Below are 14,191 nucleotides of genomic sequence, written 5' to 3' on the forward strand. Positions count from 1 at the left end.
GGATGACAGCAAGGCTGAATCTTCCTATAAAGAAAGGATGGAAATCCAGTCTGATGGACAAGGGATTTCCATTGAGATTGAAATCACGATAGAAACTGCAACTGAAATAGGATTTAAATCTTTAAAACGTGAATGGCGTTATGTACTGAAGTTCTCCCCCTGGCCACCAGGAGTATTGTGTATATAATTTTCACTGTGGTCCTCATCAGTTAATTTAGGCGGGAAACCCTGGGCTGTTGTTGCTACAGTGTTGACAGCCGTCTGCCTATAAAAGCAGGCCGGCTGAGCTGCTTGCTGTTCAGTTCAGTTCAGTTCCAGCTTACTATAAAGAACCACTTGGAGAAATCTCTGTCGTCTGCTATGTCCACCCACTACTTAATACTGGCAACGAAGGTAGGATTGGATGGACACAGATTCGGACGCTCACTGAGTGGAATCACTGAGCTGAATCACTGAACAGAACCCAATTCAGAGCTGACCGTTCTGGCTAGAGCACTATGTCCCATCCGTCATCGGAACCATGGCTTCACTCGTGCCTCTATTGCTCGGTTCACCTGCTTCCTCCAAGCAAACGAGCTGACAAAGGGTCAGAGGAGCATAAGTGCCTGTTTACCTGCAGCTTTACCTGCAGCAATTGCATGTTGATTGCCCTCTTAAAAGACAAAGTCCAGCAACTGGAGGAACGTGTAGCTACGCTCCAAAGAATTAGAGAGCTGGAGCTCTTCTTGGAAGCAACAGAGCACACAGTCTCCACCAAGTAGGAGACAGGGGACTCCCCTGAGAAGGAGGCTAGTTCACCAACACAGGAGCCAGATATATGGAGAAACGTGACTCAAAGAAGTAGGAGGCCCAGGGTTTGCTCTGATTGTTTAGAAATACACAATCGCTTTGAGGTCCTCTCCCCTAGCATGGAAGACGAAGAGCAGACTCCATTTGAGGATCTCTCCCTCATTACAGTCGATCAGGTATATGAAGACGAGCAGCAAAGTCAGTCCTCAGGGAATGTGCAGGCAACCTTGGAACGGACAGCTCATGGAAGAACCCCGACCAAACCTAAGAAGAGGCGTGTAGTGGTGATAGGGGATTCCCTACTGAGGGGAACAGAAGCAGTGATCTGTGGGCCTGACAAGATGTCTCGGGAAGTGTGCTGTCTCCCCGGGGCTAAGATCCAAGATGTAACTGAACGACTGCAAGGAATCATAAAACCCACTGACAAATACCCCTTCCTCTTGGTTCATGTGGGAACCAATGACACTGCAAGCAATAGCCTCCAAAAGATCAAAAGAGACTATGAGGCTATCGGCAGGAAATTGAAGCAATTAAATGCACAAATTGTCATCTCATCTGTCCTCCCAGTTGAACGACGTGGCCCAGGGAGAGAGGGAAAAATAGTGGAAGTGAACAGCTGGCTTCGCAAATGGTGTAAACAGGAACGGTTTGGATTCTTAGATCACAGACTGCAGTTTATTGAAGATGGACTTCTGGCAAGCGATGGGCTGCACCTCACAACGGTTGGGAGAAATGTTTTTGCCAAAAATCTCAGAAACCTCATCAGGAGGGCTTTAAACTGACTAATGTGGGGGAGGGAGACAGTGCTCCTGAAGGTAGGAGCCTATCAACTGATGAAGATGATCATCCAAATGTCATAGACCAAATGGAGCAAACAGCATGCAGACCTAGTGGTGGGAGGAAAAAATCCTTAAATAAGAGACACGGGGGAATGATTAATGGACTTCAATGTCTGTACACTAATGCGCAAAGCATGGGAAATAAACAAGATGAGCTTGAGCTCTTGGTACAGCAAACTAAATATGACATAATAGGCATCACTGAAACCTGGTGGGATAAGTCCCACGATTGGAATATAATAATGGGGGGATACAATCTATTTCAGAGAAACAGACCAGACAAGAAAGGAGGAGGAGTGGCGTTATATGTCAGGGATGTGTATACCTGTGAAGAGATCCAAGATTTAGAACCTCAAAGCCAAAGTGAGAGCATTTGGGTCAAAATTAAGGGAGAGAAGAATAACAGTGACCTCATTGTGGGAGTTTACTATAGATCCCCAAGCCAAATGGAGGACATTGATGATGCCTTCCTGGAACAGATGGCCAAGCATGCAAAAGGAAGGGAGATAGTAGTAATGGGGGACTTCAATTACCCAGATATTTGTTGGATGTCAAACTCAGCCAAGAGCATAAGGTCAAACAGATTCCTCACTGGCCTTGCAGACAACTTCATTGTCCAGAGAGTGGGAGAAGCAACAAGAGGAACAGCCATTTTAGATCTGGTCCTAACCAATGTTGATGACCTGGTTAGTGGGGTAGAAGTGGAAGGATCATTAGGCGCAAGTGATCATGCTCTTCTGAAGTTTACTATACAGCGGAAAGGAGCAGCCAAGCATACTAGGACTCAATTACTTGACTTTAAGAAAGCCGACTTCATAAAACTTAGGGAAGTGCTGGGTGAGATCCCATGGACAGTAATACTAAAAGGAAAGGGAGTTCATGATGGCTGGGAGTTTGTTAAGAGGGAGATAGTAAAAGCACAACATCAGGCAATACCAATGAGACGGAAACATGGAAGGTGCCTAAAGAAGCCAGGGTGGCTATCTAAAGAACTTTTAACTGAGTTAAGATTAAAAAAGGATGTGTACAAAAAATGGAAAAGGGGGGAAACCACCAAAGAGGAATTCAAACAAATAGCCAGCACGTGTAGACACAAAGTCAGAAAAGCTAAAGCACAGAATGAACTCAGGCTTGCTAGAGAGGTTAAAAGCAACAAAAAAGGCTTTTATGGGTATGTTCGTAGCAAAAGGAAGAACAAAGAAACAGTGGGGTCACTCAGAGGAGAAGATGGTGAAATGCAAACAGGGGACACAGAAAGGGCTGAACTCCTCAATGCCTTCTTTGCCTCAGTCTTCTCCGATAAAGAAAACAATGCCCGACCTGAAGAATTTGGAGCAAATGATTCAGCAAAGGAAACACAGCCCAGAATATCTAAGGAGATAGTACAAGAATATTTGGCTAGTTTAGATGTATTCAAGTCTCCAGGGCCAGATGAACTGCATCCAAGAGTATTAAAAGAACTGGCAGATGTGATCTCAGAACCACTGGCAGTCATCTTTGAGAATTCCTGGAGAACAGGCGAAGTCCCAGCAGACTGGAGGAGGGCAAATGTTGTCCCTATTTTCAAAAAGGGGAAAAGAGAGGACCCAAATAATTACCGCCCAGTCAGTCAGGCATCAATACCAGGGAAGATTCTGGAGCAGATCATTAAGCAAACAGTCTGTGAACACCTACAAAGGAATGCTGTGATCACCAATAGTCAGCATGGATTTCTGAAAAATAAGTCATGTCAGACTAACCTGATCTCGTTTTTTGACAGAATTACAAGCCTGGTAGATGAAGGGAACGCAGTGGATGTAGCCTACCTTGATTTCAGCAAGGCATTTGACAAGGTGCCCCATGATATTCTTGTAAAGAAGCTGGTAAAATGCGGTCTTGATTATGCTACCACTGAGTGGATTTGTAACTGGCTGGCTGACCGAACCCAAAGGGTGCTCATCAATGGTTCCTCTTCATCCTGGAGAAGAGTGACTAGTGGGGTGCCACAGGGTTCTGTCTTGGGCCCGGTCTTATTCAACATCTTTATCAACGACTTGGATGATGGACTCAAGGGCACCCTGATCAAATTTGCAGATGACACCAAACTGGGAGGGGTGGCTAACACCCCAGAGGACAGGATCACACTTCAAAACAACCTTGACAGATTAGAACTGGGCAAAAACAAACAAGATGAATTTTAACAGGGAGAAATGTAAAGTATTGCACTTGGGCAAAAAAAATGAGAGGCACAAATACAAGATGGGTGACACCTGGCTTGAGAGCAGTACATGTGAAAAGGATCTAGGAGTCTTGGTTGACCACAAACTTGACATGAGCCAACAGTGTGATGCGGCAGCTAAAAAGCCAATGCAATTCTGGGCTGCATCAATAGGAGTATAGCATCTAGATCAAGGGAAGTAATAGTGCCACTGTATTCTGCTCTGGTCAGACCTCACCTGGAGTACTGTGTCCAGTTCTGGGCACCACAATTCAAGAAGGACACTGACAAACTGGAACGTGTCCAGAGGAGGGCAACCAAAATGGTCAAAGGCCTGGAAACGATGCCTTATGAGGAACGGCTAAGGGAGCTGGGCATGTTTAGCCTGGAGAAGAGGAGGTTAAGGGGTGATATGATAGCCATGTTCAAATATATAAAAGGATGTCACATAGAGGAGGGAGAAAGGTTGTTTTCTGCTGCTCCAGAGAAGCGGAGACGGAGCAATGGATCCAAACTACAAGAAAGAAGATTCCACCTAAACATTAGGAAGAACTTCCTGGCAGTGAGAGCTGTTCGACAGTGGAATTTGCTGCCAAGGAGTGTGGTGGAGTCTCCTACTTTGGAGGTCTTTAAGCAGAGGCTTGACAACCATATGTCAGGAGTGCTCTGATGGTGTTTCCTGCTTGGCAGGGGGTTGGACTCGATGGCCCTTGTGGTCTCTTCCAACTCTATGATTCTATGAAATCCCTTTTTTCAGAAAGGTTCCGCCTTGCTAGCCCCCTCTGAAATGGCATGAAATTGCCTCAATTGGTTGCCCAGCCTGGAAAATTGATAATAATAAAAAACTTTTATTTGTATCCTGCCCTCCCCGACTGAGACCGGTCAAACCTGTTTAGAATTGGCATAGAATTGAAATTTGAAACTGCTTTTTTAACTGGGATAAAATGATTTAAATCCCCCGGTTTTCTCAGCCAGGACACCTTCATGGAGAACTACTTCACCAGCCAGAGGGACAACATCTTCCGCAACGTCGAGGTTCTGATTTACGTCTTTGACGTCGAGAGTCGGGAGCTTGAGAAGGACATGCACTACTACCAGTCGTGCCTGGAGGCCATCTTGCAGAACTCGCCTGATGCCAAAGTCTTCTGTCTGGTCCACAAGATGGACTTGGTCCAGGAGGATCAGCGCGAGCTGGTGAGCGAAAAGGAGACCCCTGGCTTTAATTCTACCAAAGGTTTCCAGTGTCATGGGGGTTGCCAGCAAGGCTGAACCTCTGTAAAGGAAAGGAAACCTGCCTCCAATTTGCCGTATTGAGAGGGTGTCAGCGAAGCTGGGATGAGGGATAGGGTTATTATTATTATTTTATTTTATTTTATTTTATTTTGGGAGCCGCCCAGAGTGGCTGGAGTATAAAGAATAAATTATTATTATTATTATTAGAAATAGGGATAGAGATAGGGATAGGACTTGGTATTAGGGATAGGGTTCTTCCTCTTCCTCTTCCTCCCCTTCTTCTTCATCATCATCATCATCATCATCATCATCATCTTGTGTTGGGAGCTGCCCAGAGTGCCTGGGAAAAGCCAGCTGGATGGGCAGGTTATTATTATTAGGGATAGGGATAGAGATAGGGGTTAGGGGTATCGGTTTTAGGAGGGTTGCCAGCAAGGCTGAACCTCTGCTTAAAGAAAGGAAAGCTGTTTCTGATTCTATGATTCTATGATTCTATGATTCTATTCCTCAGTCTTTGTGGGCCCGAGGTGTTTAAGACGGCCCGAGTTTTGGTCTCGCCACTAGCAGTCCAGGCAGCGCCATGGGACATGCTAAAAGAAAAGCTAAAAAACCACTACGCTCCAAAGCCGTCCAAAATTGCTGTCCACCATGCGTTCTACCACCGGACCAGGCAGAGGGGGAGTCGATCAACAACTATATCGCTGCCCTCCGAAAAGCTGCGCTACACTGTGAGTTCTGAGACATAGATGATGCCCTGATGGATCAAATTTTCTGCGGTGTTCGGAACAACCATCTGCAACGGCGTCTTCTCGCCAAGCCTGACCTCATACCGCAGAAGACCATCGAGGAGGCTGAGGCCTCAGAAGCTACTGAACTCTCTGCCCAGGAGATTCGCAAGGGCAGCAGCCTGCATCCTGCTAAGAAGCTAATCCCAGTGCACCATGAGGAGGCCAGCAGTAACAAGGCGTCACCCAGCGAAGTCGATGACATGTACCAGACGAAGCGGGAGCGCAAGAAGTTCAAACAATGGTACAAGGACAAATTAGAATGTGCTGGGTGTGGAGGCAATCATTCCCGTGTCAAGTGTTGATTCAGAGACGCCATCTGTCAGTGAGGCTCCAGAAGGGGCCACATTGCTAAGGTCTGCCGATCTGCTCCATCCGACACGCCACCATCACCTTCTCGCAAGTCCAGGTCTTCACCCTGGTCCGCCAACGGAAGCTGTTTCGCCCTCACCAACTGCCACTGCTCGTCCGGATTCACGATTGGCCAAACCAACTCGCCTATGTGTCACCGTGCTCATCGAAGGAGCTCCGTGTGACATGCAGATTGACTGTCTGCCTTGTTTGTCGTATCCTGGAGCACCAACAAAAGACTCATACCCAGAGTGTCCAAGAGGCAACTCAACTCACACCGCATACATTTGAGAGACTACCAGGGAAACAACATTCCTGTGGTAGACGTCGGCCGGTTCCAGGTTGCTTTCTAGGATTTTTCGGGCCTGCTCTGACTGGTGGTGGTCAAAGGCCTGCGGCCTAGCCTCCTAGGGCTAGACTGGTTTGATGTCCTCGGCCTGAAAGTCACTGGCATCAACTGCATCTCTGACGTGGAGGTTGATGGCCTAATCAAAGACTTTGTTGAGGTTTTCAATGGCACTTTGGGCCAATATACAGGAACGCCAATCACCTTTAGCCTTGATAAGCAAGTCGCCCCCATCAAGCTAAAGCCACGCCGGGTCCCATTTGCTCTCAGAGCTAATGTGGACGAACAACTTGACAAGCTGATCGCCCCAGGCGCTTTGGAGCCGATTGACCACACCAAGTGGGAAACCCCCATCGTCACGCCTGTTAAGCCGGATGGGTCGCTGAGAATATGTGCAGTCACCTGCTGCATTCAGTCACCTGCTGCATTCCCTGGGTGATGGCAAGGTCTTTGCTAAACTGGACTTTGCCCAAGCCTATCAACAACTGCCTGTTGACGATGCCACCGCTGAAGCTCAGACGATCGTCACCAACTGAGGGGCATTCCGGTGACGCTGGCTACAGTTCGGGGTGAGTGTCACTCCTGGCATCTTTCAAAGCCTCATGGAGCGTCTCCTGCAGGGGCTTCTGGGCGCGGTGCCATATTTCGATGACGTCTTGGTATCCGCAGACTCAAATCAGCAACTGTTCAAGCACATCCGCACCATGCTGAACCGGTTCTAGGAGGCTGGGCTCAAGGTGAAAAAAGAAAAGTGCCAGATCGCCGTTCTACAGGTGAAGTTCCTGGGCTACCTTATCGACACCTCCGGTCTTTACCCAACGGCATCCAAGATCCGGGCCATTCAGCAGGCCCCGATTCCAAAAAGCATGTCAGAGTTGCAGGTGTTCCTGGGGTTTCTGAACTTGTACAACATGTTTCTGCCCCACAAAGCAACACTAACCGACCCTCTACACCGCCTCCTCAGCACAAAGGTACCGTCGTCCTGGGGTCATCGGGAAACGGCGGCTTTCAATACAGTCAAAGCCCTCCTCTCAGCGGACAGTGTGCTGGTACAGTACAGTGAAGCCAGGCAGCTGGTCCTCGCCTGTGACGCCTCGCCCTTTGGCACTGGCGCTATCCTCAGTCACCAGTTTCCAGATGGTAAGGAAGCACCGCTCACCTACCTCTCCCAGACGCTGTCTCCGAATTTCAGCCAGCTTGACAAGGAGGCACTGGCACTTGTGGCTGGAGTAAAGAGGTTCCATGAGAACCTTCAACCTCAACACTGACCACAAGCCACTCCTGGGCCTCCTCGCTGGTGACTGACCAACTCCACCGGTCCTCTCGCCACACATGCTGTGATGGACTGTCTTTCTGGCAGCTTACAGCTAGCAGCTTGTTCATCGCCTTAGAAAATCGATGGGCCATGCCGAGGCTCTTCAGTCGTTGCCCTTTTCCAGCACTTGTGGAAGACCTGGCTCCTGCTTCATTGCTTCTCCTAATTGAGGACCTCCCAGCAGCTCCAGTATCAGCCGCCAATGTAACCTCCACATCTGCCCAGGACCACACCATCAACCGTGTACTCAACTGGGTGTGGAGGGGATGGCCGGAAGGGTCTTTCGTACCAGAGTTCCAGCTGTTTGCAACCAGACAGTTCCCCAAAGACTCTGCCAACATGTCCTTGAGGCTCTGCACGTTGGCCACCTGGGAATTGTCAAAATGAAGGTGTTGGCTCGGTGTTACGTCTGGTGGCCTAACATGGACGATGCCATCACTTCCTGGGTTGCCTCCTGTGAAGCATGCCAAGAGTTGAGACCTGCACCACCGGCAGCTAAGGGTAACACCTGGGAGATGCCCAACGCACCCTGGTCGAGGGTGTGCATCGATCTTGCCGGCCCCTTTCACGGCCGGACCTTTATGGTAGTGCTGGATGCCTATTCCAAATAGCTGGAGGTGGCCCTGATGCCCTCCACCACTACTGAGGCCGTCATCCGAGTGCTGCAAAGCCTCTTTGGGACACATTGGTGTCCTGATGTCCTTGTCTCAGACAACGAACCTCAGTTCACATCAGGCACCTTTGAAAGGTACCTCTTGGGGCTGAGCATCCACCATGCCCTAACGACACCCTTTCACCCGGCCAGCAATGGGCAGGCCGAGAGAATGGTGCGCTCAGCAAAAGAGGCACTGGCGCGCCTGGAACAGAGGGACTGGCACAAGCGGGTCGCTGAATACTTGCTCATGCAGCACATCACCCCTCATGCAGCCACAGGGCGGAACCCGGCTGAACTGCTAATGGGCTGCCACCTCCGGTCTCTCCTTGACCAGCTGCACCCGGTGTGGCCGAGCCCCCGGGCTGTACTAACGTGCCACGGTCCTTTATTCTAGGGGATCAGGCTTTTTCCCAGAACTTTGTGGGGGGCATTCCTTGGCATAGCTGTCAAGTGTCCCTTATTTGGAGGCACAGTCCCTTATTCCAGCGCCATGTCCCGCTGCTGTCCCTTATTGATGGATGTCCCTTAAATTTCAAAGGAAGAAGGGAGGCTCCAACTGTGTTGCTGGGCTGTGTTGCTGACCCAATAAGAAGTCTAAGAACGACGGGGGGGTGGAGCTTGTATGCCTTGTGCTGATCAAATCGGCTCCGTTGCCTGGGGACTCGCCTTTGCTCAGCGCTTCCCAGCGGAGAGGTGACAGTGGCTTTCCTTGAGGCTTCGTTTGGCTGCTGGCTGGGCTTTCTGCCTTTGGCTCAGAAGTTGAACATACCTTTGCTGAGTGCTCAGATCGGAATCGGATGGACACGTCATCAACGGCCCACTCACCCTTGCTGGTGAAAAGGTCTATCTGGAGCGGGGGCACATGGTGGGGGAAAAGGAAAGGAGATCTTGTGGGGGGGGGCTTTTGAATTTGTTTTGGAGGCTCCTTCAATTGACTTATGGGGGAAAAGAAAGGAGCTGGTTGACTAAAATGGTGGGTGACTGGCAATCTTGTGGCGAGGGGGGGAGGCTGTGTGTGTGTGGCTAGTTACTGCAAGCTGAGGGGTTTTTTGAATGCTGGATGCCATTTTGTTGCACATGCTGCTGCAAACTTTACAGTGCAAAGCCAGGCCGGGGAGCCATCTTAAGTTGAGGCTGCATAGGCCTTGTGCTGCATGTGATTCAGATTCTATTCAGTTGAACCTCTGGTTACAAAGTTGGCTGGACAGTGTTCTTGAAGCTACCAGCATGAGTTTGACCAGATTGCAAGACTACAGGAAGACTGGAGTGCCTGGAACAGGTGAGGCTGCAGGTCCCTTATTTTCGCTGCTGGTCCCTTATTTCAAGGCTACTGGTCCCTTATTTTCAAATCTGTAAGTCGACAGCTATGTTCCTTGGGTGCCAGCCACGGTAGTGGGAGTCACGAGGCCCCGTTTGTACCAGGTGGCACTCAAGAACGGATGCTTGTGGCACTGGCACATAGACCAGCTAAGGTGCAGGGTTGGGGATTTGGACATTACCGCTGTGCCCCCAACTGTGGCCCCAGCTACGGAGCGGATGCTAATGGAAGGCGAGGCTCCACCTACATCTTCCTTACAAACTGAGGGCGTGGAGCCGAACCAAGCCGTTTCAGTGGGTCTGCCTGGCTCCCCAGAGACTCGGCCTCTGACCGTCCACCGAGTCCGCTTGCAGGTTCCTTCGACAGCAGCAAAGCCAGGGAACTTGGGGAACATTTGGTCGCACCACAATCGCAGCCAGAATTGGGTGGCCACCTGGACTCTGGTACTGGCCCTCGGTGGTCCGGCAGGGTTTCCAAGCGACCAGTTTACTTAAAAGACTGTGTTCACTGGACAAACTGCACATGTAAAGCTGTATGGTGAATGGGGTCAATTAATATGTGATAGTGAGTCTTACAGACAATATAGTTGATAGTAAAACAGTTATACCTGCAAATTCGTAAAACTGGAATCGATATGCTTATGTGCCTTATTGAAACCAATAAGGGTACTGCTGTATGTAATGGAACCACTATGATTGTAATGAATGCCTTATCTCAGTGGGGTGGGGTGTTATGTATTGAAGTTCTCACCCTGGCCACCAGGGGGTATTGTGTACAGTCATACCACAAGATAGATACGCTTCAGGATAAGTATTTTTGGGTTGCGCTCCGTGGTGACCCGGAAGTAATGGAGCGTGTTATATCCGGGTTTCACCGTTTGCGCATATGCAGACGCTCAAAATGACGTCACATGCATGTATGAAAGCGGCAAAACCTGACATGCGCAGATGCCCTGTCGCATCTTACGTTCTATTCAGGATGCGAATGGGGCTCCGGAACCGATCCCGTTTGCATCCCAATGTACCACTGTATATAGTTTTCACTCTGGTCCACGTCAGTTAATTTAGGCGGGAAACCTTGGGCTGTTGTTGTTACAATGTTGACAGCCGTCTGCCTATAAAAGCAGGCCGGCTGAGCTGTTTGCTGTTCAGTTCAGTTCCAGCTTACTTATAAAGAACTACTTTGAGAAATCTGTCGTCTGCTATGTCCACCCACTATTTAATAAATTAAATTGTGTATTAAATCATGACTAAAATTGTGACTGAAATCGCGATTGGAATGACTCAAATCTTTAAATTGTGAATTAAATTGTGATTTAAACCTTTAAACCGTGAATTACCGTATTTTTTGATCTATAGGACGCATCCGACCATAGGACACAACTTGTTTTAGAGGGGGAGAACAAGAAAAAAAAAATTCTCCCCCTCTCTGCTCAGCGCACCTCCACCGAAGCGGCAGGAGAAACGGAGCCCCTTCCATTTCTCCTGCTGCTTCGCTGAAGGGGCGCTGCGCAGCTCTCCCTCTCTGCTGAAGCTGGGAGAGTTTTGCTCTCCCAGCTTCAGCAAAAGGAACCCGAATACTCCGGAGCGCAGGGGGAGCTGCCGCTGCGCTCGGGAGGCTTCAGGTGGCTATCCCTGAAGCCTGGAGAGTGAGAGAGGTCAGTGTGCAACGACCCCTCTCGCTCTCCAGGCTTCAGCGAAAGCAACGCGAAGCCTCCGGAGTGAGGAGGGAGCGCTCCCTCTGCGCTTCAGAGGCTTCATGTTGTTATTGCTGAAGGCAAGGAGCCTGCATTCGCTCCACAGGACGCACACACATTTCCCCTCAATTTTTGGAGGAGAAAAAGTGTGTCCTATAGAGTGAAAAATATGGTAAATTGTGAATTAAATCGTGATTTAATTTGCAATTATTTCTGGGGACATTCGGGGGAAGCCACTCACCCCGTTCTTCTTTCTGGTCAGAAGCTCCGCCCATGTCTGCCACTCCGGACATTTGTCCCGGTCCTGGAAGGTGATATTTTGGGAATTCCAGCAGCAATGTTCATGGTTGTACCAAAACCCGTTGAGGCACACACCTTCCTTCAGATCCGTCAGCCAACGGGTGGAGATGTCAATCAAGCCAGCCAAGGCCCCTGTGTATTTTGATTCTTTATTTTAAAAAAACACCACATATCTATTCTATCTATCTATCTATCTATCTATCTATCTATATCACCCAATGGGCCGAAGGGACAATTGAGCCAACCAAAGCCCCTGTGTATTTTCATTTTTAAAAAAAGAATATTGCATTTTAATTTTCAAAAAAATCAAAATTCTCAGTTTTCCCCATTTTCACTTTAAATTTAAATTTTTTAAAAAGTCCTTTAAATTCCTTCAGGTTAATTTTCATTTTTTTTAAAAAAAAGCACCTTGACATCTCTCCATTACTATTTAATTTGGTATTGGAAGTCGTTGCAAGAACAATTAGGGAGGAGGAGAGAATAACGGGCATAATAGACATGGGAAGGCCTGGGGAAAAAACCCGAAAAAATGGAGGGAAACCAGGTTTTTTTTACCGGGAAAATGGGAAAAACCAGTTTGATATAGCTTTAATATTAAATGTACCTCTGGTTTTTTCTGGAAAAAACCTGGTTTCCCCCCTAGGTTTTCCAGTTTCCCCCAGACCTTCCCATATTAAGAGGATGCCAGCAAGGTTGAATCTTTCAGTAGAGAAAACCTAAATTCAGTAAATTCCAGTAAAGTAAATTCTGTAAATCCAGTCTGACGGATGAGGGATTTAAATGGTGATTTAAGTGCTGATTTAAATTGATTTGAATAGTGAAAGTCCGGCTAATGTTCGGGCCAATGCGGATTATTATTATTATTTCACCCAACCAATTTATCCCATATAAAACATCAAGAGCATAGTGTTTTTATATGTATGGCAAGCCGCCTGGAGTTGCTGTAAAAAGATGATTATATCTAATAATAATAATTTATCATTTATACCCTGCCCATCTGGCTGGGCTTCCCCAGCCACTCTGGGCAGCTTCCAACAAAATATTAAAATACAGTAATGCATCAAACATTGAAAGCTTCCCTAAACAGGGCGGCCTTCAGATGTCTTCTAAAAGTCTAGTACAGTGGTACCTCGAGTTAAGTACTTAATTCATTCTGGAGGTCCGTTCTTAACCTGAAACTGTTCTTAACCTGAAGCACCACTTTAGCTAATGGGGCCTCCTGCTGCCGCTGGGTCGCTGGAGCACAATTTCTGTTCTTATCCTGAAGCAAAGTTCTTAACCTGAAGCACTATTTCTGGGTTAGTGGAGTCTGTAACCAGAATTAACTGTAAAATGAAGCGTATGTAACCCAAGGTACCACTGTAGGTGTTTTTCTCTTTGACATCTGCTGGGAGGGCGTTCCACAAGGCAGATGCCACTACCGAGAAGGCCCTCTGCCTGGTTCCTTGTAACTTGGATTCTTGCTGTGAGGGAACCGCTAGAATGCCCTCGGCGCTGGACCTCAGTGTCCGGGCAGAACGATAGGGGTGGAGACGCTCCTTCAGGTCTACTGGACCGGGGCTGTTTAGGGCTTTAAAGGTCAGCACCGACCCTTTGAATTGTGCTCGGAAACGTACTGGGAGCCAATGTAGGTCTTTCAAGACCGGTGTTATGTGGTCTCGGTGACCGCTCCCAGTCACCAGTCCAGCTGCTACATTCTGGATTAGTTGTAGTTTCCGAGTCCCGTTCAAAGTTCTGCTGGATCTCTCCCAGTGGCTTAAAAGCACGGGAGAGAGGACAGAACCCATAATGAGGCCTGAATCCTGACTGGAAGGGATCCAGATGGTCCACATCCTCCAGACGTGCTTGGAGTTGTTCAGCAACCACTTTCTCAATCACCTTGCCCAAGAATGGAAGATTTGAAAGTGGGCGATAGTTGGCCATATTGGCTGCATCTAAAGATGGTTTTTTAAGAAGCAGTTTGATAACCGCCCCTTTTAGCGGGTCTGGGAAGGCTCCCTCACAGAGAGAAGCATTCACGACCTCACAAAGCCCGTCTCCCAGCCCTTCCTGGCTAGCTTTTATCAGCCAGGATGGGCAAGGATCAAGAATACAGGTGGTTGGTTTCACTCATTCAAGCTGCCTGTCCACATCCTTGGAGGTAACAGATTAGAATTGATCCCACACAACTTGACTAGACAGGACACTAGCACTCTCCCGCCCCGGCCCTGCTCCCACAGGGGTCTACCTCTTCCTGAATCTGAGTGACTTTATCTGCAAAAAACTTTGCAAAATCGTTGCAGGAGATCATGTGACCCATACTGGGCCCCGATGTAGCAGGTGGTTCTGCTAAATTGCAGATAAAATTCACCCCATCAATTTATCCCA

The 14,191-nt window shown here is 48.4% G+C and overlaps 1 protein-coding gene across 6 annotated transcripts in view; it reads right to left on the reverse strand.

Annotated features, from left to right (window-relative positions):
• The window catches only part of LOC309523546 (H(+)/Cl(-) exchange transporter 5-like), a 37,706-nt gene that overhangs the window by 18,332 nt on the left and 5,183 nt on the right, over positions 1–14,191 (reverse strand). For 4 of the 6 annotated variants that reach the window (XM_082207418.1, XM_082207419.1, XM_082207422.1 and 1 more), the window contains exon 5: positions 11,766–11,956. The exons of the other annotated variants lie outside the window; for them this stretch is intronic. In XM_082207418.1, the coding sequence (XP_082063544.1) occupies positions 11,766–11,956 (191 nt within the window). The remainder of the gene's footprint in view (positions 1–11,765; positions 11,957–14,191) is intronic. 6 annotated transcript variants of the gene reach the window in all.

Source organism: Podarcis vaucheri (genome assembly GCF_965113315.1).
Source record: "Podarcis vaucheri genome assembly, chromosome: Z".
In the NCBI taxonomy this organism is placed as follows: Eukaryota; Metazoa; Chordata; class Lepidosauria; order Squamata; family Lacertidae; genus Podarcis; species Podarcis vaucheri.